Raw genomic sequence first — 26,786 nt, 5'->3', positions numbered from 1 at the left:
TACTGATGGGGCCATGGAGTAGCCACCCAAGATTTAAACCAATTTGCTTGAAAAAGTAAAGAAATATAATATGGCAACAGTTGTTCAAGATATAAAATAAGCGAGTCTTGCTTTTAAGAAAATATATATAGGATTTCTCTGTAAATTTCATTAATATGCCAAGCAGTACAATCTGATATGCTAATTAAGTTATGAGTAATACATTTTATGGCATTGAAGCAGTAAAACCAGTGTTGGTTTGATAACAGAATATGTATTGCATATATTCCAAACATCTCTCCTAAATCCACCCCTCTCCCTGGAAAAAAATAAAGGAAATGGTATTCTTTTCATGGTTTCAAAATTCCTGAAATTTTTACATCTCTAGGTACAATTAAACACAGCACAAATGTTTCCAAACTGGCTTTGCTTACTTAACATCTAGTTGAAACTATAGGGATTTGCCCCTTGTTTCAACCTGAAATAAAAACACAGAAGACAAAAGTTTGGGTACATGATGGAAAACAACAATGCACTGGATGTTTACATTTTATTAGCTCCTACCTGTGGGTCAGAAAGTCGCGATAGGTCAGGGTACAAGTAGAATTTTATCCCTTCAGCTGCCCCAGGTAGTGTTACTCCTCGAACCAGCAGTACCAAGAGCATGATGTAAGGGAATGTAGCTGTTACATATACAACCTATGAAGAACAAGTGGGAGAAAACACATTATTTTAGCAACAAAAAGTTACATGTAAAATAATGTACTCAGCTGCAGTTCATAAATGGAGGATAATATTATGTATCCTTACTAATCCAGATGTCTATCAGGAGATCAACAGCAGGCGGGGTATATTGCCTATATGTCCTGCTTGTGGACTTCCCATAGGCTGCTGGTTGGCCCTGTGGAAATGTGTTGGACTAGATAGGCCTTTAGTCTGATCTAGCAGGGTTCTTCTTATGTAATTTTCTTATGTTCATGATGATTCAGTATATAATAGAATCATAGAATTGTAGAGTTGGAAGGGACCCTGAAGTTCATCTAGTCCAACCCATCTAGTGCAGGAATTCTGCCCACAGTCATCCCTGGTTGGTTGAACCACCAATCTTCTGGTTAACAGCCAGATGCACTGACCCACTGCGCTCTCTGGGCAATGGAAGGCTTGTAGCTAGACTTTAGTTGCCAGGGAGCTAGATCTGGAGAGCTTGGTTCAAATCAATGAAGCTGTCTTATACTGTCAGACTATTGATATATCCAGCTCAGTATTGAGCTGACTGGCAGCAGCTCTCCAGGGTTTCAGACAAAACTTATTCATACTCTGACCTGGAGATGCTGGGTATTAAACTGAAACCTATATCCAAAGCATGAACTACCACTATCCCAAAATTGGCCTTGGCAGGCCTTTGTCAACCGGGTACTCTTCAGATGTTTGGAGTACAATTTCCATCAGTCCCAGCTGACTCAAGCTGATGGGAGGTATAGCCCAAAACATCTGGAAGATATTGTGTTGACAAAGGCTGATCTAAGGGGAGGAAGTTCCAAAGCCTTGGTGTAGCAACCGAGAAGGCAGTTAAGTTGAACACCAGGTCCACAGATAGACTCAGGAGTATTATCAGACTCTGAACCAAAAGTTTCAAGGGAAATAGTACCCACCCAAGATAGGCTGAACTCCAATTTTCAGATCAATTCTACTCATCTACTTCAACTTTGTCTTGCCTGGAAAGACAGGCATTTGCTTCCATCTAGTCCAAAGGTTCCCAACTGCAGGTCCGTGAACCCCAGAGGGTTTGCATAACCCACCCAAGGGTCTGTGGCAACATTCACATAACAAAAACTAGCACAGAGATACCAAAATTTTCAAAAGTAGGGGGTCCATGCCTTGGCTTTTGAAAAATAGGGGGTCCGCAGTACTGAGCTAGTTGGGAACCACTAATCTAGTCCATTACTAAGTTCAAACATCAGTTTAGCTCCTCAAAAGCCACCCTAAAATGTGATGGAAAGGAGAAGCAGAGCTGAATGTTATCAACATATTGGTGCTACGACACTCCATATCCATGGATGGTTTTCCCCCCATAGTTTTTGGTAGATGTTAAATTTCTTGTGGGGACAGGATGGACCCTGAGGAACCCCACAGACCCAAGCATGCCTCTGAATAACCATTGCTGTAAATCAAAATCAAAAGTGTGGAGAATGCTGTTGCACCCAGGTTTCATTTAGGCAGTTAGTTGTCTGCAAGAACAGGGTGCTTGACTAGATGGGCCTTTGGCTTGTTCAGCAGGGGTATTCTAATTTACCTAAGAGACCCTCACAACCACTGCTAGAAACTGCCCCTTCAAGAAGGACTGGAGCCAGATTGAAGCAGTGCATCCCAGTCTAATCTATGGTCAAGAAGAATATGGTAGTCAATGGTATCAAAAGCTACTGGAGGAATCAGTTGAATCTATAGGGACACATTTCTCTCTGTCCATTTTTTGGCATATAAATGTCAATACAGCAACCAAGCCCATTACATAATCAGGCCCAGATTAAGATGGAACCAACTAATCCTTATTTGTAAAATTCAAGATGAGGCATCATTACCGTATGGCTAAAATATCATGCACACATATGTATCAATCATACTTCAATAAGGTATAAGTAGAAAGAGTTAACCCAAGATTTAACTCAGAAAAATAGCTAAAAGTGATTACAGAAAAGCAAAAATAATTTTTGACATGGATGCATTTATGCCTGGGCAAATTTTTAAATAGGAAGTCGATGGGCACAGGTTTCAGCAGGAAATATGGTTAGATCAGGCTACAGTTAGAAGTCTATATGTACCGATGAAGAGTAAATGATTAGGCAATATGTTCTTGTCTAGAAATGGGAAAACAGGAATATGTTAGGGAACAGGGAAGTAAGAATTAGAATTCAAATTGAAAACACACTCTGCATGTGTCCAGAATATATAGGCACCAATGAGAATACTGGCATGCCCATCGTTACCATATATGGAAACCCAAAAACCGCATAAAAGAGGTTGGGAAGTTAAGCTTGGGATGGAATTTTAGCTTGGACTCTGGTGGCCCATTATGTTGCATTAATGTTAGGTAACTCTGTTGGACTGTGCTGATGGGCCATCTCCACAAGTAGACTGACATGTGTTTGGAAGTGTAAGAAACTACCGTATTTTTCGCTCTATAAGACGCACCAGACCACAAGACGCACCTAGTTTTTGGAGGAGGGAAACAAGAAAAAAAATATTCTGAATCTCAGAAGCCAGAACAACAAGAGGGATCGCTGCACAGCGAAAGCAGCGATCCCTCTTGCTGTTCTGGCTTCTGGGATAGCTGCACAGCCTGCATTCGCTCCATAAGACGCACACACATTTCCCCTTACTTTTTAGGAGGGAAAAAGTGAGTCTTATAGAGCAAAAAATACGATATTTGCTTTCTTTGAAGCTGTGTATGCCTGTGTGCGCAGATTCAATTTTTAAAAAATTGTTAAACTTGCAACTCAGTTATGTCGACTCTACAATATTGAATTCATTGGATAAATAAATCCCCAAAGCCAGGAAAGTAAAACAGTAAGACAGTTGTAGGGTACCTCCAGCCTTAGAAAATTTGCCACCCTCATTACCCACTTGATGATTCTTCCTTTGGTGGTCTTATCAGCCCATAAGGGCAAGGGTGGAGGAACATACCACACCTCCAAAAATCCCATCTACATCCTTCATAAACTATCCAAAACAAAAGGTCAAGCCATTTCCACAGTTGCATTAACTGTAGTATGCCAAGCAAAATGATTACAAGTTGTATATATTTGCACTGAATTTTTCTTCTACTCATCCATAAATCAAACACAAGAAAGTTCAAGGCTAAATTTAGACTGCAAATAAAGCTGCATTTATATAAACAGAAGCAAATGTATAAACAAAGAACTTTCATTGAAGTGTTGTAAAGTTAGAATGTTAAATATGGAAGAGTCTTTATGCGCCCTGTCTTCTGGCAGCACATTCATGCGCCCTTAAATTATTATTAGTATTATATTTATACCCCACCTTTTGCCCTGACAGGGACTGTAAGTGGCTTACATATAAAATACGAACAGCTTAAAAACATACAGAGAATTTATTTTATTTTTTAAAAAAATGAATTATAAATATTTATAAATATAAAAAATTAAAAACATGACAATAAAACAATAAAAACATCACCGCACCAGCCCTTTCATTAAAATTCCAAAAAGCTGGTTGGAATAAGAAGGCCTTCACCTGCTGGCGGAAGGCACACTTTAACTGTGCAAATGCACTTCTGGCCACTGCAGAGACTTGGGCATCCATGCTCAGGGCTGAACCCAGGAGCAGGCCCAAACTGTAGACCAGTGTCTTCATGGGGAGTGTTGCCCCATGCAGCACAGGTTGAATCCCTCTTCCCTGTTTTACCTTCTGATTGACCAAGAGCACCTCTGTCTTGCCATTTGTTCACCCTCATCCAGTCCATTACTGATGTTAGACAGCAGTTTAGAATTGAGAAGAGCTTCCATGGATTTAGGTGGAAAGGAGAAACAGAGCTGGGTGTTCTCAGCATACTGGTGACACTAAACCCGGAAACTTCAGACAACTCCTCCCAGCAGTTTCATATAAATGTTAAATAGCATGGGGAACAGAAAAGAACTCTGAGGGACCCCACAGGTCAACAGCAAAGGCATTAAACAGGAGTCCCCAGCACCATCTTCTGGGTTCATCCCTCCAAGGAGAAACAGAGCCACTGTCTCATCCCAAGTCCCACCCCAGCAAGGCAGTCCAGAAGGATACCATGGTCTATGCTATTGAAAGCTTCTGAAATGTCCAGCAGAACCTACAGGGACACACTTCCCCTGTCCCACTCCCCCAAGGTGACCAAAGCCATCTCTGTCCCATAACCAAGCCTGAAACCACATTGAAATGGATCTCAGCCAGTCCCCCGATGGCCTTTTTGATGAGCCTATAAAAGCAAGGCTCTAGTATACCTATGGTAGCTCTCATATTTCCAAGGATCTTGCCCACATCCTTGAGCCCATATCCAGCAAGCAGAGACCAAAGTTTAAATTCACTGGACCTGTATCAACTATAGTGTCCAAGTCAGAAAGGATTGATTTTGTCAGCGAAGTGCTAAGCCGATTGTTCATAGCAGGCTGCCAAGTGGTCTAAATTCTCTCCTGAGCCACAGAAGACCCATGAAGACTTGAAAGAGCTCTGCTGAACAGCTCCTTGCTGATGCAATGGAGACAGGGGGGGGGGATAATTTTGCTCCATACACTACCACAAAACAGATCTTCAAATAGGCCCCAACCTGTGTTCAGCCTGATTCATTCCGAGCTTTCTACCAATGTTGCTCTAGTCACCATCTCACATGTTTCATCATCACTAGCTCTATAGAGGACTAAGGGGTTGGATTGACTCCACTCCATGAGAGGAGATGCCTCAAAAGCCACTCCAAAGGCTGAGCGGTTTTGTGGAAATGTAGAGAATTTTTCCTGGGAGAGAAATGGATGATCACCCTTGTAATTGCCCTCCAGCCTTGCATGGAGATGGGCTTGCAGTATCAATTAAACAGTACATTTATATTAGTCTGCACTGCAGGATTACTGGTAATATTTTGGGTGCATTGGCTCCCATTTACAATACATTAAATTTGAGTCACGCATACTACGCATTAACATTCAGTGTTGTACTATCCCCATCCTTAAATACAACTTCTGCCCTTTGATTCCCCACTTAATGACCTGGAACCTTAAGTTAACGTGTACCGTCATTATGGAGCTTTGTTGCTGTTATTATTACTGGGTACATCTCAAAAACCATTGCAAGCTTCCTGTACTTTTTCTTTTCTTTTCTCCAACATGTCAAACTTCTCTGAATAAAACAAGGACAACATCGTTTCTAATTACACTAGATCCTGTTTTAATTGCCTCTAATTGCCTAGTGTATTAATTTGCATACCAATGCTCAAAATAGTTCCTCCACATCACTGCTATGCCCCAGCAATGTCAGTGTGCTGAGAAAACAAAACAAATATCTAGCCTATCTGTTTGGACTGCAAGTTTGAGTCATTACATAAACTGAGACTTCTGATCAGAAAATCACAGTATATACAGTTTGCAATGCAGCAAGCTTAACTCTGGAGAGCCAGTCCAGAAGTAAGGCAAACCTCAGGAGGAACGATACAGTTTATCTTTAACCTGTTGAGACAGAATAGGAAGCACTCAGCATGGCGAATTTAGCTGGAAAAGTTAAAAATAGATTTCCCAGGCTGCTGCTACAACACAGCATGTCAGTTTAATGTTCACACACTATATCACCACAACTTCAAGATGAATCAGAAAAAAGAGTTGGCTGTAGTGAACCTTAATCCTTTGCTTTACTTGTATTGTGCGTACACCATGTTATTTGTTAGCCAATCAAGATTTTTTTTGCAAAAATGGGCCCCTCCAGAATGCTATTTTATAGGTATATTCTGCTAAATGTTATTGACACAATAACAGTGCATTAGTGGTGGTTTAATTCTGCTTTTGGGACATGGGTGGCACTGTGGGTTAAACCACAGAGCCTAGAACTTGCTGATCAGAAGGTAGGCGGTTCGAATCCCCATGACAGGGTGAGCTCCCGTTACTCAGTCCCTGCTCCTGCCAACCAAGCAGTTCTCAAGCAAGTCAAAGTGCAACTAGATAAATAGGTACTGCTCCGGCAGGAAGGTAAAAGGCGTTTCCGTGTGCTGCTTAGTCATGCTGGCCACATGACCCGGAGGCTGTACGCCGGCTCCCTCGGCCAATAAAGCGAGATGAGCACTGCAACCCCAGAGTCGGTCACGACTGGACCTAATGGTCAGGGGTCCCCTTTACCCTTTACCTAATTCTGCTTTATTAGTTGTTGGTGCTACCCCAAATGCTGCCACATTATTGCTGTCCAGTGGGGCTATAGCACAACAAACATGTGACAACAACAAAAAAAGCCAGAGTATTTGTGATATAAGAAGTTACAGGATTTCAGCAGGGATATGCACCGACTGGAAACAAAACATTATAACCACCCCAAAACTTTTGTAGGGGCAAACAGTACTGAAAAATGGGAAGACAAATGACCATCCCAATAACATAAAGTGCACGAATCATCATGAACGTGCAAAGAAAAGGATGTCTGAAGGCCCCCAATCTCTTACAGTGAGACTTTTCTCACTGCAGTTTAACAATTATGGTTGCATTTTGGTTTAATGTTTTACAACTGCCATGAGAACTTTGCCCAGATTTACTGAAACACATTTTGCTTTCCTCAAGATTCTTTGAACATTTGCCTGACTAGAAATCTCCATACTCATTTAGAAATTCTGCTTAAATCTAAATTTAGTGGCACCTGAGGGGATGTTTGACCACATACCAACACACACATGCACGTGAGTTTTTACTAGTGTTATTTAAATTATTTATTCCTTCCACTGGGATTCTTCAGATGTTTGACCTATGCAATGACTTAAAAAATATTTTATGTGAAATTAAGAGGGGATTCAACAACAGAAAAAAACAATGTTTAAAATGTATGAGTGAATGGAATCAGTTATGAAGACTGATATTCATCTCAGTTGTCAGATTTGGGATTACATTAAAGGCTGCATAACTGCCATCAAAGTTTTAACATAATTTCAAAATGAGGCTGGGTTTTTAGATTTTATTTTTTTATTTTTTCCCTTAGATGCAAAAAGTTATTCAGCTATTCTGCATAACTCTTTACAGAGTCTACTGGCAAACTCAAATTGTCTGCAAAAGTTTTTCACTGCCATCCCTTTTTATCTAAAGTGGCTAAAATGTGATTCTGACTATATGAGAAAAAATTAATAATCTGCACATACATTTTCATTTGTATGAGATTTATGTGAGTAATACAGATTGAATATGTCAAGTCATAATCTATTAACACTGAAATAATCACTGTAGTTGTGCATAAAAATATTTGTCTTTTTATTATATCAGTCATTTAATTACCTAGTATTATTAAGCCGCTTCCCTGTACTACCTTTTTAAAAATAGACAGGGTGGAGGAAAAATCAGAAGCTCTGATTGTAAAAAAGGAAAATATTAAATTCAGGTGATGAGGCCACTTGTATAACTGAGACTGAAAACTACCCTACGTTTTCACCTTCTCACCCCTTGCTTTTTCCTGTAAGACCTATTGTAGTCCTTAAGAGTCGTCAACAGGCTCATCACAGCTATCTGCCAGTCACCCAATCCCACCACCCTTCTGAGTAATACCCCTCCCCACCTTCTCACTATATAGAAGGGTCTGGTGACTTCTGTTTCAGTGTATCTGAAGAAGTGTGCATGCACACGAAAACTCATACCTAGAACTAACTTAGTTGGTCTTTAAGGTGCTACTGGAAGGAATTTTTTTTCTTTTATTTTGTTTTGACTATGGCAGACCAACACGGCTACCTATCTGTAACTACCCTACGTTATCTCTCACATGGGAATGACCCTCAAGTTCCTCAATATATGCATTGTCACAGCCCAAAAAATCCTGCTTAATTTTTAGGGTGAAGCTGAATTCCTTTTCATGTCTATTAGACTGAAGCCTAATCTAGTCTCCGGTGCCAATTAAAGATATCTGCAACAGAAAACCATGTGAGGTGAGGGATTAAATAGATTGTTTTTATTGCAATTCCATGCTGATTGCAGTTGCATGTGAAATACCATTGCAGTGCTGCAGAAAGACTTCTGCAGCAAGCTGCTCTGATATTTCCTTAAATCCTCACCAATGTGTTAAGAGAAGAAGAAAACATTTTTCAGTGTTTTAAAACTTTGACGAGAAAAGGCAGGAAAGCCTAAAACTCTGCATGCATCTCATGAACGTTCTACTTTCTTCCTCTGAATACAGAGATCAATCTTGGGCTGCATGTTAAAGCCTCACTATGAAGGACTATTCTCTGCTATTGCTTCAAGCTGAAACAAAAGACACTTCAGGAGATATAATCATTGCTGCCTAGTTCCCTTTCCTAAAGACTTACAATGGTCCCCAGTTCCTTTCTTTTTTCGCACATCTTTCTCTTTTATTTTCCTCTGCTGTCCCTTTACACTTTTTCTTTATGCCTCATTGAATCCATTAAACTCCTTATTCAGTCTACTATTGAAAAAAATAAATTTTCTGTGTGGAACTACTGACTGAGTCTTAACTGCTGGCAAGTACAGCTTAACTCCTTCTGATGAGATTACTTTAGAGTTAGAAGGTGAAAGGTACACGGGCACTGTTCCTTAACTTTATGAACATGTCCACATGTTAGGTTGGCTTAACTTCACCTCTGCATGAGAGCTTCCTTATCCTCACTCTCCTCTAAACAAGCAAAAAATAAAAAATAAAAATTGGTGATAAGTGGCTGGCAAGTCTGCCAGTAGCAGCAGGATGAACTGCCGGTTTCTGCATCTTACTCTCAGTGTTCCAAATGAATTTGTAATGTTATTGTCAGTTTGAGAATTTCAGTCAAAGGATGAATACACCACTGCCAGATGTTACTATCTCCAGAAATGAGCAATACTTTCTGGCTCAAAACATTTCAGGATAAGAAAAATGGCAGAAATCCAAAGCATCTGGAAAGTCCACGTAGCAGGAGATGTGGCACAAAAACAATGTACTAGCTTGGTATTTCATGTAACTTCATAATTCTGGTCAGATGAAGACCGGGGTCCCCTCCCCCCGCAAGATCTTACTAGAGCTCAGCTCTGGCACTTCTCAGGTGGGCACTATTTCCATTCTAAGAGAATAAGGAAGAAGTTCATGGTGAGCTCCAGAACCTCTTTTTCTAGAAAAATAGCACTGATGAAGAGGGTTTAATATTAATGAATCTTTGAGGATGTGCCTACAAAGAACCTGCCTTTTAGCATATGTGCAGAATGTTTTATGTCCTGAGCCAGAAAATAGTTTTGGTGAAATGCTCCTTGATTTAATATGTTTCAGCATTATGAACTGTCTAGATTTATTAGCAAACCAAGTAGCTGCAAATTTTGATGATGCACCTAGCACCCGCTGAGATCTCAGCTTGACAAACATGGTTTAGCAAGACATGAATATTATGTCCCAAAGCACCCAGCCTAACAGAATACGCACTCAAAAATAATCATCAGAATCCTCTGCAACAAGTAGATATTTCTTGGTCAGTGTGCAAAGGTTTTCATGAAAGAAGAAAACGTGAAAAACTCTGCCAGACAACATCAGTGGACAGAAGCATATAGGGGAAGGCAAATTTTCACAGAGAATTTTTTTTGCAGTTCATATGATGACTCTTACCTTTCCAACTTTTTCACTGATTGGTTGGAACTGCTTTAGGAAACAGTGATAGCTGTCTTGAGAATGCTAGACAGTTCTGCCTACCAGTTGCTGGGAATACCAAATGGTAAAAAAGTAAAGGTAAAGGACCCCTGGATGGTTAAATCTACTCAAAGGTGACTATGGGGTGTGGCGCTCATCTCACTTTTCAGGCTGAGGGTGATGGTGTTTGTCTACAGACAGCTTTCCAGGTCATATGACCAGCATGACTAAACCGTTTCTGGCACAACGGGACACTGTGACGAGTGCCAGAGTGCATGGAAATGCCATTTACCTTCCCGCCACAGCAAAACCTATTTATTGACTTGCACTGGTATGCTTTCGAACTGCTAGGTTGGCAGAAACAGGGACAGAGCAATAGGAGCTCACCCCGTCACGTGGATTTGAAACGCTGACCTTCTGACTGGCAAGCCCAAGAGGCTCAATGGTTTAGACTACAGCACCACCCACGTTTCTATACCAAATGGAGATAGTGCTATTGTACTCAGGTACTGCTCACTAGTTTCCTAAAGACATCTGGTTGGCCAGTATGAGAACAGGATGCTGAACTAGATAGGCCTTTAGCCTGATCAAGCAGCCACTTATGTTCTTAAAGTTCTGTGATTCAATAAGGCATACCATAGCTATGTACTTTAACACATACTAGTCACATACACACACCACAGCACTTATGAGCTTCACTGGAAACTACAGCAATGGAATTTTGAACAAATTGCTACTTTTCAGTAAGCAAAAGTTACCTTTTCCATTCCCACTGATTATGTATTCTAGTACAACTATACGTAAGGAGAATCTGTTGACTCTGAACAATGCAAAAGCAAGATTAGGTTACAATTCCATGTTTTGAAGCTTTTTTCACATCAGTAAACCATAATGACGGTATTTCAAAAGGCCAATTTACAGAATCAAAAACTTTTTTTTTCTTGCATGATGAGTTTCTTTCAGAGCTAGCAACACTGTGCAATGGTCATTTGATTGTTTAAATACTTATGATAAGCATCTCCCCACTACATCTGAATGAAGGCTTAACACTACTCTGACAGCACAATAAAATGATTCCTCCATTGCAGAATCATGGCTAGTTTTGGTTGTATGACGTAGTATTTCAGGCTTTAATCAACTATTCATTTAAGTAGTTTCTTCAGAGAGTAATAAAGCATGTCCACTTCTCATATGCAATGCTAAGCTAAGGCTTTTGCTTCTCCTTACTCCAGGCAGAGCAAAGCAAAGCAAAACAGGAGCAACCAATAAGCTTGTACCAGCATAGCAAGCCCCCTTTCCTTTTTTACTGTAGCTCACTGTGATGTGTGAACCAGTCTAGTATTTGGTATACATTTTTTTTTTTTAGCAAGAATAACCTTAGATCAGTCTTCTTCAAACTGGTCCCTCCACCTGTGATGGCCAGGGAGAATGGGAATTTTAGTCCAAAACATCTAGAAGACACCATGTTCAGGAAAGGTCACTTAGAAAGTAAGGATTCTAAGTGAAGTGGGTGGCCATTTTTTTAAAAAACTATTTATTAAAGTGATGTATACCCTGTCCTTCAATTAAATTCCCAACATTTATAAAATTTCAGATCCAAATAAACCAAGTTAAAAAATTACACTAAAGCCGCAAAATCTATAAGAGCAGTATGCACAAAGGTCCTATGCACACTTTCCTAAGTGTAAGCCCCACTGAATTCAATAGGGCTTACTACTGAGTAGACAAGCAACAGCTTGTACTGCAAATTAAATTAAAAGTCTTGACAAATTAATACTTCAATCACCTAGTATTCATAAAGTCCAGTGTACAAAACTTTCAGACCCAGACTATTACCGGGGGGCGGGGAGTCAAACCAGTTCAGGCACCAGTTCAGGAATCCATTTTTTAAAGGCCACATTAATAATAATTTTATTTGAGATGTTAAAGTAACAAACAATCCAAAAGGATGCCAGCATGATTAAAATAACGGATTTAAGGAGCTTGCAATTGTAAGTTGCTTTGAGACATTTTATATAATAAGCATCAAATAAATGCAATAAAAATAAAAGTGCCCCCCACACTGCTCTCATGCAGATGCGCCTTGCATTGACACATAAACTATTTTGAAGCAAACATTTTGCGATATGTGACAGCCAGCTTTTCATAGAAAAGAAATTTCTGTGAGCACACACACCCAAGTCCTTCAGAAACCTTGAAGTAGGTATTTAGATATCACTGGGTGACTAAGAACACTGAGGATTCAGCAGTGTACAATGGCTTCCTGTGCTCAGAAGCAAGCTATCTTGTACTCAGAGCCAGCCAGCTTATGAGGCAGGATGAGGCAGCTGCCTCAGGTGGCATCCTTGCTCTCAGTTTTGCTGCCAGTCTGCCCAGCCTCAATGGGCAGAGAGGAACCAGTAGCAAAGCTCTGCCGAACACCTCCCCATCTGCTGAGTCAATGAGAGGGGAGGCATTCCACCACCCAGCTTTGCCACTGAGAGATTTTCTCCCCACTCCAATTTGCTGCTGGGTGGGTGAAGGGAATCTAGAATTGATCTTTCCCATCTGCCACCTGGTGGGGACGAGTCTGCAACAACTTCTTGAGGAGAAACTCTTGAGGAGAAACTCATAATGGGGGTAGGAGTGAGGTGTTTCACCTCAGGTGCCCAAATGCCGCAGACTACCCCTGCTTGTACTTGGGGGAAAGCACGTGGGTTTTGTTAAGGATCTTAACTGCATTGAGATGCAGCAGAAAAAACCGGTATTGTAATTTGCTGGCTTTAAATCTGTGAAATTCACTGTACTCTGAATGCGGGTAAATATTCATTTCTGCATTAACAGAAGTGTCAAGAATAGTGTTTCTAAATAAATGCTGCCTAAATTCTGTGAACACAATGAACTTGACAATTTCATAGCAAATCACAGCCCTATCAACTTACATTTACATGATTTCTGTGGCTGGCCTCATCTTGTGTTTACCAAAACAGTACTGTACATAAATTTCTCATTCCTTTCTACTGATTAGATGAGCTTGCCTTTCCAGAAATCTTAAGCTGTTTTGCAAAAGACAAGTTTCATATATGTGAAAGATACTGCTATTGTTTGTTTATTCATACTAACAGTGTGAAGTTATACACATCTGCTCAGAAGTAAGCCCTTTTCGGTTTAATATAACTTACTCCCAGATAATAGTGCATAGGCTTTCAGCCTAAATAATATTACAGTTTCAATACAGTGGGTTGTATTGAAAGCTGTGGTAGCAGACATCTGCTGGTACAAAGGGATTTCCACATGCTCTCCTCTCCACACCAAAACCGGCTCTGGAGGGTCCCTCAGCCCCCTGGAGCTGATTTGGGGGCACATGTTGCTGGAAGAGACAGGAGAGGAAGCAGCAGTGTCATGGGAAGCCTTTTGTGCCAATGGGGCTGCAATGGTAGGATTCAGTCCAGTATGACAAGCTATCATAAGCTTACATAGTATATAGAACCATTACTGTAAACCAAGACAATTTGCTTGTGGTAGAAATTGTACCATCAAACCAAAGGCAAGCTATTCCATTTAGCTGCTATCTTGATTCAAGTCTGGTACGCATTTACCAGACATACAATATATTCAGTAAAAAAGTAACCACAGTCAGGTCCCCACATTAGCCTGATATGTACCATGGAAACAATCTGGCTGGATCAAACACAATTCTAGCATGACACAAAAAATAATTTTTATAAGGCTTTAAGATGTTTTATTCTTGAATGTTGCTGAGGTTCACAAAAAAAGGCTTTGCAGACCACATGTGGACCACAGGCAGCAAGCTGGATGACCCTATCATAGAGGAATGTTTTCACCTGGCTCCTAACAGTATGTATTGAAAGCACCAGGCAAGCCTCCCTGAGGGAGCCACTGCCACTGCAGAAAAAAAATCTACTCTTGTGTTGCCACCCTCCGAACCTCCTCCTCCGAACCATTACTTTTACCTTGCCAGTTGACTTGGTTCCTTTCCATATGCAAAAATAGCAAATAGTCCAGGCTGCCAAAAGACATAGTGCCAGCTCCCAGCGAAGATTCCCAATGTGTTCAATTCCATCAGATATGGCCAACACCCTGCGTCTGCACAAGAATAAAAGAAGCCATAAATTGCTGGAAACTTTTAATGAAGTCTATAGAAAGTTTGAAAGCAAGAGGGCAAAAGAATTGCTAGAAATCTATCAATGTGCTAAGCAAGAATCATTATCAATTATTATGATACCTTTCACATTGGCTAGTGTTACAATTAGTATAACAACAAGGTAATCCGTAAAACTGCCAACTAAATGTGGAAAGTCACATGTGTCAAAAGTTGGTTCCCATTCATACAACAGCTTCATACACTCAGAACAAGCACAAAAAGGCAACTGCTCCATGACCACTTTTATGTGCGTGCAGGCTGGATGGTAGGTGGGGGAGAAAGATCAAGGAATTCACCCACCCAAGCTCTCCTCTCCGCAAATTTCTGTACAGAGCCTACATGTGCAGAAATTGTATATTCAAGGATGGCAAAAGCCAGATTCCACTCCTATCTCATTCTCTTTCAAATTTTATTTGTAGTGCCATGCCTGTAGCCTGTAAAGCAGTGCCAACAGAACAGTGGACAGCCTGACTGGTACTTACCCTTATTCTGAATTTTTGCTGCCCCCCTCAACACACATTAAAAACACACACATTAAAAATAACATGTAACAATTTTTATATACCATATACGTTAAGAAAACTCTCAAAGCAGTTTACAAAAGTATGTTGTTTTTAATAAAAAGGAATTTAGGGTGCTACTCATATGTAACATCTATATGAATAACCTGGATATAAGCATGCTAAGCACCAGTCTCATCATTCCTTGAATATTAATATTTGTGGCTACCTACAAAACACAGGCATTTCAATTTCACTTGATGAAAATAATACTCTGTAGTTTGCCCAAAACTTGCTTTGGCCTATGAGTCATGGACATGTCATCTTTGCTTGCAGCTTTGATTTAGAGAGGGTGCAGCTGGGTCAAGGCAGAGGAAAGCAGAAAGGAACAACAAGTGAAGCAGAGAAAACAGACCAGCATGCAGTTTTCCTCCATTGCCATAATTAAGCTGCAATCAGCCATGTGGCTAGAAACAGTTTATTTCTGTTTTGGGGAAACAGTTACTTTTATGATCAAACTAGGTAGTGCGCTAAGTTTTAAATTTGGTTTATTCTAACAAGCCAGGATCATAAAGTGGTTTAAAGTTGGCTCATTTGGCCAAATCAGTTTGTGCACAACTCCACACTCCTTGTGCTCACACTGTACACACACACTTCATGCCTCCCACAGGGTACTCTCATATCACTGAATTATGCACTTTTAATTCTTGCACTGTGCTCATTGCAAAACAGCTAGGCACATTTCACTAAACGTTTTGGGTTAGGGTTTGGATGACCTATGTTAACCTGCTATCATGCCTAGATATACTACTGCCTGATGGCAGAGTACTTGTTAGCACATGGAATACTTGAACACTCTATGGGTTCTGTCTCTTTAATTCTGGCCTTCGTCCCCAAATACATGGTCTCCACTATTAATGCTGTCAGATTCTGCCCATTACTCCACCTGGCTCTGCTTCTCCCTCTCCTCTTGCATCCAGACCAGGTATGACAATTTTGCTTTTCAAGAGCTGGCAACAGGAAACAGGAGGCACGGGCAGCAATATCAATGAGCAATGGCTGCAGTGTTAATAAGCAGAAGCAAATAAAATGTTTTTCTCTTAATTAAATACTTTCCTGCAGGAACCTTGCCTCTTGATTATTTGATATTTATTTTTATTTTATTTTTACAATCATATCTAAAATAAAAAGCATAAAACACCTGTCCAAAGTAAAAGCAATACAGCGTCAGATACAGAGAGGAAAACTCACAGTCATTCTCAAAGCCTAGGTGAAAAGATGCATCATCGCATGCTGCCAAAATGTGTACAATTTAAGTGCGCATCCAGAGGGAGGAAGTTACAGATCTTGGGGACCTTTATGAAGAAGGGTCTTACACCTTCAGCCACACTTTGAACCCCTGAGGATGAACAGCTTCTAACAGAGCCCCCTCCCCCAATGAACACAGCTCCCAATTGGGATGAGTTGTGTAAGTGGAGTGGATCTTTCAGGTATGTGAGACCCAAGTTGTTTAGGCTTCATATGCCAAAGACAAACCTTAAATGGAAGCAAACAGGCAGCCAGTGCATTCTCCCATAATAGGAATTGCATGAGATCTCCCACTCCCACTTACATGTATTCAGCTGCGTTCTGCTTCTAATTGCAGCTTCAAACCCATCTTCAAGGGAAGCACCACATACAATGCATTGCAGTAATCCAGATGGAAGGTTACTAGGATACAATTGCATAGCCTTATCTTTCTGGTACAGTCCATAGCTGGTGAACCAGCTGCAACTGGAAATAGGGACTCATTGTCAAATATGGCCTCAAATGATAAAGCTGGACAAAGCTACAGATGTGCCCTTTCCAGGAAAGTGTGACTCAAGTAAGACAGACTTCCAGACTCAATAACCCAGACCACATAACCTTTCCATCTTGTCTGGATTCAGGTTCAGTTTATTGGCCCTCATGCAGCCCATTACTACATCCAAGCACTGGTCAAGAACCTGAACTGCATCTCTTGATTCAGATGGAATGGAGATAGATCTGTGTATGATCAGCATGCTGATCACTCCAAATGCCCTGATGACAGCTTCCTACAGCTTCATAAGGATGTTAAACTGGGTGAAAGATGGAGTATGGCAGGACAGAACAGATATATTTCCATGGTGCTGAACAGTGTCCTCCATTGCTTTGACTGGAACCAGTCTCCTAAGTAGCATAACCATGGTTCCTATCACACCCATGGCAAACTGTATCAAAAACCAGGGAGAAGTTAAGGAGAATAAACCGGTTGCACTCTTCCTGTCTCTCTCTTCCCCACCACAAGTCATCAACCAGTTTTGGTTCTAAATCTCAGCCTGAAGCCAGATTGAAATGAATCCATATAATCCACTTTCTTCAAGCATGCCTACAGCTGTGTCACTGCTACCCTCTGGAGCACCTTGCCTATGGAGGGTATATTTACAACTGGGTGATATTTATTTGTTATTTAACAGTTCTGTGGCTGGTGAGATCCTCTAATGGAGGGAGCACTCTTTCAAGGCAGGTGGCAGCTCACCATCCCATTGTGAGGCATCATTAACCCAGCCTGTCAATTCCCTCAGCTGGTTTTTAATAAGCCACAATGATCAAGAAGCGAGGAGGTACCTGGTTAGCTGATACAAGCAGGCTGTCCACATGCATCCTACAGATACAAGCAGCATCTCCACATCATCATCAACAATTAAAAACTGATTCTCTGGAGCACAGCCTGCTGGATCAGGCCAATAGCCCATCTAGTCCAGCAGCCTGTTCTCACAGTGATCAATCAGATATCTGTGAGGAACTAGGGAGCAGAACATGAGTATAAGAGCACTTTCCCCTTCCAAGGTTTCCAGCAAGTATTACTGCCTCCAACTGTGGAGGTAGAGCACAGCCATCAAGGCTAGTAGCTATTGATAGCCCTCTCCTCCTTGAACCTTCCAAGGTTTCCAGCAAGTATTACTGCCTCCAACTGTGGAGGTAGAGCACAGCCATCAAGGCTAGTAGCTATTGATAGCCCTCTCCTCCTTGAATTTGTCTAATCCTCTTTTAAGGCCTCCAAGTTGGTGGTCATCACTGCCTCCTGGAGGAGTGAGTTCCATAGTTGCTGCATGAAGAAGTGCTTCCTTTTATCTGTCCTAAATCTTCCAACATTCAGCTTCACTGGATGTCCATGAGTTCTATTGTTCTGAGACGGGGGCGGGGCGACAATTTTTCTCTGTCACCTTCTCCATACCATGCATAATTTTATGATCTTCTATCATGTTGCCTTCATTAACCTTTTCTCTAAACTACAAAGTCCTTAATGCTGCAGTCTTTCTTCATAGGGGTGTTGCTTCATCCCACCCATCATTTTGGTGGCCCTTTTCTGAACATTTGCCTGCTCTGCAATATCCTTTTTGAGATTAAGTGACGCAGGTGGCGCTGTGGTGTAAACCACTGAGCCTTGGGCTTGCCGATCAGAAGGTCGGCGGTTCTGTCCCAGCTCCTGCCAACCTAGCAGTTTGAAAGCACGTCCAAGTAGTTACCTTCCAGCGGGAAGGTAAAAGGCGTTTCTGTGCGCTGCTCTGGTTTCGCCAGAAGCGGCTTAGTCATGCTGGCCACATGACCTGGAAAAACTGTCTGCAGACAAACGCCAACTCCCTCGGCCTGTATACATAATCCCACACTTGACTCCACTCCACCACACCCCTATTTCTGTTTTATATTATGATAAATCCTTACATTGCATTTCTTATATGAATTTCTTTCATATCTCATTTACACATCATTCTTCTTATAAATTCTAGAGTCTTAATCTATACACATCAATGTATTATTTTGTGAACAGTTTATCTATATAATCTTCAAAGCATTTCCATTGTAGTCTTAACTTTTGATTTGACTGTGACCTTTTGGCTGCTGTTAATTTTGCCAAATGTATATATATAGTTACTAATTTTACATATTCACTCCTCTTTGGAGGGAATCAACTCACTCCTCCATTTGCTGGCTAATACTGTTCTGGTAGCTGTTGTAGCATACAGGAAGATTACTTTCTTTTCTTGTGGAATATCTTTCCCAAAAAGACCCAATAGGTAGGCCTCAGGTTTCTTTTCTATGGGACTCTTTAACATCTTTTTTATTTCTTCATCTATAGTATCCCAGAAACGTTTTATCTTTTTGCTGCTCCACCAGACATGGTACATTGTCCCTTCCAATTCTTGACACTTCCAACATAGGTTGGATTTTAATTTGTAGATTTTGGCTAGTTTTGATGGTGTCAAGTACCATCTAAAAAACATTTTCATGAAGTTCTCTTTAATCGTATAACAGGCCTCCCTCGGCCTGTAAAGCGAGATGAGAGCTGCAGCCCCAGAGTCGTTCGCAACTGGACTTAACAGTCAGAGGTCCTTTACCTTTACCTTTTTAGTATACACAGTATTCCAAATGATGTTGCACCATAGATTTGAATAAAAGCATAATGATAATGACAGTTTTAGTTTCAATTCCCCTCCTAGTGATACCCAGCATGGAATTTGCCTCTTTCACTGGGCCCACATCTTCATCGAGCTATCTACTATGACTGCAATTACTATCCACTATGTAATTGTACACACACAAATCTGAGCAATTTTATCTTCCAGTTGTTTCCCCAAATTGTTACAGCAGGCTGCTGAGACCTGCAGGAATGCTCTCCCGACACTGCAAGCTGGGCAGAGATTATTAACTTATTCCCCCTTTGACAAAAGCTCTTCTGTACAGCTATCTGAGGGTACAAGATTGGCATAGAAGTACTGTACACTTTGTTTGCATAACAGTATTTTGCCTCTAGAAACTAGAGGCCCTAAAAATGTTCTCCTGAGCACCTGCAAGAGGTCAGGACATACTGACAGAAGCTTTAGCACCCAAGAACTGCAATCTTTATCTTGCTAATTGTGCAGACAGTCTGACTGATTAGAGATTTTATCTCTTTCTTATCTAGATAAACTCATCATGATTTAACTAAATTAGGCAGGAATGTTGTGTGTTTTTCACTTTGAGGCTGTGGCTGTATTGTTTGAGCAAGAGACCAGACAAGCAACCAGAAAAAAAATTCTCTAATAAGTTACCTAATTCACAGCTGAAGCTTTCAGCCTAGGGAATGAATACAAGAAAAATTTACATCTGAGTGTTTAGCCTTCCTGTGCTGCCAATCACTTTGAATTAGTGGTATATGGTATTCAAAGCTTTTCAAATAAAAGAGGGGGAGGGACTTTGCTTTGGCTTCACTACCACCCTTCGGAGGCCAATGGTAGAAAGCACGAAACATATAATCAATCCATAAAGTACAATGTTCCGTGAACTCTCTATGCAAAGAATACATGTAAGAAAAGAGAAAGGAGGCTCACACAGGGTCCAACAGTGATTTTCTCACCAGGCACAACACAGCTTTGCCTAATTCCTTCCCCTCAGCTCCCCTGCTGAGACTCTGGCTGCCCAGAGTCATGCCAGAAGCCTATCCAGTTCTATTCTTGAAAATCTAAGGCACCATGCCCAGGATGCCCATTTTCTATTTTTATTCATCCGTACATTTCCCCCTTTCCCATTTTATCAGGTGAAATATATTAGCAGAAAAGTCAGAATTTCAGCTTCCTTAGAATGCATATGAGACTGATTATCCACTGTACCAAAACCGTGTGACTGGATGCATTGAACGGGGAAAAGTGTGACACAAAGGCCCCTTGGATAAAGGTTGCTTGGCTCTCTGGAAAATGTTTTATATAAAACGAACTCAACAGGCTTAGACATTTTTCTGGTGCCTTGTACTTCTCATGCAGAGACAGTGAGCATACGGGATTGAACCACAAGAACATATTTTAGGTCTATAGCCACTGTGGCTGGCTGGCTGGTTGGTTGGTTGGTTGGTTGGTTGGATGGATGGATGGTGGTGCTGCTGTGGAAAACAGTGATCTGCTTTCATTCTTAAAGTGTTATATATTTATTTAACTAATATTGTACATTTATTCATTTAATCTATATACTGCTTGATTGTAGTAAAGCTCTAAACAGTTTAGAATAATTAAAATTAGCCCCAAACTCTGCTTATCAGCTTCATGGTGCAACTGAATGCCACTGGGGAGCCAAGATGCTGTGCTAGATGGACACCTGACCTGATCTAGTCCTGTTGCATCCAGACTGGTGAGGGCTCATCATCAAACCTACCTAGTGGCAGTGAAGGCAGCAAAGAAGGCATACTTTGTTGCCTCCATTGCACCTCCATTGCAGCTTTTCTGGGAAGTGCAGGGTCTCTTACAGACTGCTTCTCCTCTTCTGAACCAACACAGATCCTGTGACCATCATCTGAGACCTTTCTTCATGTGCTTCCTCCACAAGAGGTCCAGAGGGTGGCAACAGAAGAACAGTGTTTTTCTGCAGCGGCTCCCTATTTGTGGAATGCTCCCCCCAGGGAGGCTCATTACATATCTTTAGTCACCAGGTGAAAACATTACTCTATAACCAAGCCTTCCGGTGATTAACATACTATGGTCTTTTAAATGTGTTTGCGGAAAGGTGGTGGTGGGGTTATTGGTTTGTTTTTGTTTTAACGTGTACTTTATGTTCTCATTGTGTATTTTTCTGTTGTGAATCTCTCGAAAATCATCAAAAGAAGGGTGGTATACAAATTTAATTAGTTATTTAGTTAGTTATGATAATAATATTCAAATGGACTCTCCCCGCCACTTTTAAAGAAAACCTGGTTTCTTTCTGGTTTGCTGCATTTAGTTTTTTACTAACCTGTGCATACATCTCATTGATTCAAGAACCCAAGCAAACTCCACTATTCTGAAGCAGCAAGATTTTTATTTTATTTTACATACTGTACTGTACAATAGCAGAAAAACAAACCATTTACTGCTGCCCTCCTTCTGACAAAAAAGACTTCCAGAGTAGCTTCAAATGATCAGGAATGATAAAAATCTTAATAATAAAACCTTTAAAAGTTTCTAAATCGACTACAGTGGTACCTCTGGTTACGTACTTAATTTGTCCTGGAGGTCCGTTCTTAACCTGAAACTGTTCTTAACCTGAAGCACCACTTTAGCTAATGGGGCCTCCCGCCGCCACACGATTTCTGTTCTCATCCTGAAGCAAAGTTCTTAACCCAAGGTACTATTTCTGGGTTAGTGGAGTCTGTAACGTGAAGCATATGTAACCTGAAGTGTATGTAACCTGAAGCGTATGTAACCTGAAGTGTATGTAACCCGAGGTACCACTGTATCTATTTTCCACAGACGTATCACTGTCTCTTTGCATGGAAGTCAAACACAAACCTTAGTATGCAAAGTCTAACCCTGTTCTGACTACACTTAGTCAAATTATTATCTTTGTTCACACAGATCACTATAAATCACTTCCTTTCACTAAACCTCCACACTCATTCTCAATTTATTATATTGCTTTTGGGGCAAGGGGTGGAGATACACAAAACTTTTACTTAGCTCCTGCCAACCTAGCAGTTTGAAAGCTCGTCAAAGTGCAAGTAGATAAATAAGTACCACTCTGGCGAGAAGGTAAACGGCATTTCCGTGCGCTGCTCTGGTTTCGCCAGAAGCGGCTTAGTCATGCTGGCCACATGACCCGGAAAAACTGTCTGCGGACAAACGTCGGCTCCCTCGGCCAGTAAAGTGAGATGAGCGCCGCAACCCCAGAGTCGTTCGTGACTGGACTTAACTGTTGGGGTCCTTTACTTTTTTTTTTAAAGGCTGTACTGTATTAATTACAGATGCACCTATTTTTCTCTGATTGGGAGAAAATGGGACAACCACTAGGAAATGTGATAAAGGGTCACTAAAGGAAAGGGGAAAATGTGAACTCTTTAGGACCCAAGGATTTATATCTTCTGGTGTCAAAGCAACTCACTCACCAAGCAGGAGCAGCAAGACTGGCTCATCTACCTGCACATTTAGCTTCCTAACTTCATAGGTTGCTGACTGAGCTTTAAGGGGGTTTGTTTGTTTGTTTTAAAGTTAGTCAAAGCCTGGGGCCCATTGCAGGCATGGGTTCTGGTGCAATCAGCAGCTAGGCAGGAAGGCTGAGCAGACTATGCAAAGCCCCACTGTGCCTCTGGTCTCTTTGGGACTGAAGTCCTCTTTGGGCTCCGGGAAGAGTCTCCTCATGAGCCATGGGGACTTTCCAGCTCTCTCCCACCATTTGAATCTATTTATTTATTTCCCGATGCTGTGCATATAAATGGTCATCATTGAGTCATAGAATCATAGAGTTGGAAGAGACCACAAGGGCCATCGAGTCCAACCCCCTGCCAAGCAGGAAACACCATCAGAGCACTCCTGACATATGGTTGTCAAGCCTCTGCTTAAAGACCTCCAAAGAAGGAGACTCCACCACACTCCTTGGCAGCAAATTCCACTGTCGAACAGCTCTTACTGTCAGGAAGTTCTTCCTAATGTTTAGATGGAATCTTCTTTCTTGTAGTTTGGATCCATTGCTCCGTGTCCGCTTCTCTGGAGCAGCAGAAAACAACCTTTCTCCCTCCTCTATGTGACATCCTTTTATATATTTGAACATGGCTATCATATCACCCCTTAACCTCCTCTTCTCCAGGCTAAACATGCCCAGCTCTCTTAGCCGTTCCTCATAAGGCATCGTTTCCAGGCCTTTGACCATTTTGGTTGCCCTCCTCTGGACACGTTCCAGTTTGTCAGTGTCCTTCTTGGACACTGTGCATAAGTGGGGGTATGCCTGAAAAAACTGGGCATGCCCTAATAATGTCCTCAGAAGGCTTCACAAAGCATAGAGATCAGATCTTAGACAAGCCCACTTCCAGAATGGTTCTTTCTGCCCAACCCTCTACCTGGTCCTCAGGACTAGAATTCTGTACAGCCCACCAAAATTTTCTGTGCAACTTTCCCCCAATTAGAAATTAACATGCAACATATTCATCTGAATTCAAATGATTAGCACTTTGGAAGCTTGACAGTGTGTTTGCCTCATTTTACACAAGTGTACCCATTTTGGATGAAGTAGCTGCAGCATTATGTTTCCCATGGGCTTGGAGTACACTGAATTTTCCTGGGAAAGGGTTTCTTTAATAAAGCTTTCCAGCATGTAGGGCTGTAACACACTCCTGAATAGCAAGAGGTTTAATCACTGCCAACGTTTCATGGAAAGGAATGTACCAGAGTACTTACTGCATTGTTTCATGGTTTGGAGAAGCTAAAGAACAAATTCAGTCTATTTGGGAAAGTCTTGTTGTGTCTGTTAACTATTTTAGAGCAGTATACAAGGTGTCTGTTAATCTGGGGACGAGGTCTTTAGAGTTTATTTCTCCTATTGCACCACTTGAAACAGCATTAAAACACACACACACACGAGGTAATACACGCTTTATCTGACCCAATTGGGTCCTAAACAATTTTATAGAAAGAATCTTTTTTTAATGCTTAACTACTTTCTATCCACAGCAGCCATTGAACAAAACAGTTTCCCCCTCATATGAAAAACTGTGACTACCAAAAATTGGGTGTAGCAAGAAATAAAAATCTTCATACAATATGAGTTAGGTATCAGTGGACTGCTAATAAATTTCAAACTGAAAATAAGTAAGGGATTTATAACAGTCCTCGGACTGAAATTAAGTAACCTGCTTAAAAGGAAGGGGGATAATATCCCAGCCACTTCTAGCAAAATGTTACTCTCTCCACCACCAGGAATGCCATACGGGAGCTTGCCAGATGTTTTGAATTATAGGTCCTGGGGCTGAGGGGTGCTGTATTCCAAAATATCACCAGGTTGACGAAGTGGTCCAATACCTAAGGAGTACAGCATACCCTCTAGCTGACTAGGTTCCAATTTACCTAAAAATAACAGAATGAAATTCTTCAGTCTTACACTGGCATCAGGCCTGGCCAGGGCCTTTTCATAAGAAAAATAAAAATTAGAGACTGGTACTCATATCCTGATAAATTGTAAAACACCTATTCCTCTCCTTCTGTACTGACTTCAAAATGAACTTTCTATTTAGTAATATTTATTTGAAACACGCTTGAAACTGCAAAAAAGTAGAAATCATAACCAAAGTGTGCAATTGTCATGAATAAAATGAACCAAATTCCTACATAATATGTCCTTCCTACTAAACTAGTAAAGGTAAAGGTAAAGGTACCCCTGCCCGTACGGGCCAGTCTTGACAGACTCTGGGGTTGTGCGCCCATCTCACTTAAGAGGCCAGGGGCCAGCGCTGTCCGGAGACACTTCCGGGTCACGTGGCCAGCGTGACATCGCTGCTCTGGCGAGCCAGAGCCGCACACGGAAACGCCGTTTACCTTCCCGCTGGTAAGCGGTCCCTATTTATCTACTTGCACCCGGAGGTGCTTTCAAACTGCTAGGTTGGCAGGCGCTGGGACCGAGCAGCGGGAGCGCACCCCGCCGCAGGGATTCGAACCGCCGACCTTTCGATCGGCAAGCCCTAGGCGCTGAGGCTTTAACCCACAGCGCCACCTGCGTCCCTAAACTAGTAGAGACATATATTTGTTGAATATACTCTTTTGAAAAAATGAAAACAGCAGCTTGGAGATTTTTTCTGGTTTGCATACCTTGACAAAAGAATATACTGAGGGAAGACGGATATGATCTGCTGATCCTCACTGCGGAGATCACACTACTAATTCTACAAACACACGCATAGTGATGTTGTTGCTGCCTAACAACAAAGAACATTCCTCAGTTCTAGGGAAACTATTCAAGCTGGCTGCCTCACACTGTCTTTTGCACATCCACATTCAGCACAAACATGCACTCACAGTATATTATCTATATATCTATGCATATCTCACAGCACAAATATATTTCTTCCACTCTCTCTCTCTGCCCAAGTGCATCTCACAGATACACACAGACTACAGACTTTCTTCCCCTTTCTCCTTCATATGCCCACCACACATACCTACAGACCTATTCGCTTACGTATAACCCCTTATGCACATACCTCATGTGCGCACACACCCTCTCTTTCTCTCACATGCATGTACACACAAAGACAACACACATATTCCTTCGTTTCTCTCTCTTCTGCACACACAGACAGCGTATTGTGTGAACACGCATACATCCAATCAGGAAGCAACTAACAAGCAAGGCAAATGGGATGATCCCTGGTGCATCTTCCTTCTCTGCAGCTATAAGAACAGCCCCTACACAGGGAGAAGGTAACACCTGCAGCCAGCTCTACCTGACTGGCAGGCAACAACACTTGGAACCTGCAGGGACATCCCTGCCATTTTTCTCCCTGCTTTTTAACACAAGCCCCTACATGGGGTGAAGGAAGCTCTCACAGCCAGCAAGGGACTGAGAGTTTCCTTCCTCCCCCGACCCCAAGCAGACCAGAGTTTCTAAGGAGAGATGCAGGTCTTTATTTCCTTTCTTTTTTGATAGGATGTCACTCAAAGTAAAATTAAAAAGTACCAGGATGAAGTGGCAGGGCATACTGAGGGGTGGGCAGCCCTGAGCTCCTTTGGGAGGAAGGGTGGGATATTAATTTCACTAATAATTAATAAATATGGAAAGCCCATTTAGGAGCATAGAAAGGGGGGAAATAAAGGGCTCACAGATTTCATACTGCTCTGGATATCAATTTAGGTCCCTTCTCTCATAAATTAATCAAGACTTGATTAAAACTACACCTGTACTTGGAACGAACAGAAAAGCGTTTCATGTACAAGGTATCTTCCCCACAATATAAAGAAAACGCAGGCAAGGTCCCATGCAAACATATTTTAAATATGCTTCATATTTCCAGTTTCACAGCAGCCCAAGGCACTGTTAAACCAAACAAAGCCAGAGGAGCATAGACTGGCATGCAAATCAGGAATTCC

The 26,786-nt window shown here is 41.4% G+C and overlaps 1 protein-coding gene across 1 annotated transcript in view; it reads right to left on the bottom strand.

Annotated features, from left to right (window-relative positions):
* The window catches only part of SLC6A11 (solute carrier family 6 member 11), a 95,910-nt gene that overhangs the window by 49,359 nt on the left and 19,765 nt on the right, over window positions 1-26,786 (bottom strand). The window contains exons 6-7 of the mRNA XM_079967293.1: window positions 14,241-14,373; window positions 544-678 (exon numbers count right to left, since the gene is read on the bottom strand). Coding sequence (XP_079823419.1) covers window positions 544-678; window positions 14,241-14,373 — 268 coding nt within the window. The remainder of the gene's footprint in view (window positions 1-543; window positions 679-14,240; window positions 14,374-26,786) is intronic.

This window comes from Podarcis cretensis (assembly GCF_951804945.1).
Source record: "Podarcis cretensis genome assembly, chromosome: 2".
Taxonomy (NCBI): Eukaryota; Metazoa; Chordata; class Lepidosauria; order Squamata; family Lacertidae; genus Podarcis; species Podarcis cretensis.
This window is presented reverse-complemented; position numbering and strand designations above follow the sequence as displayed.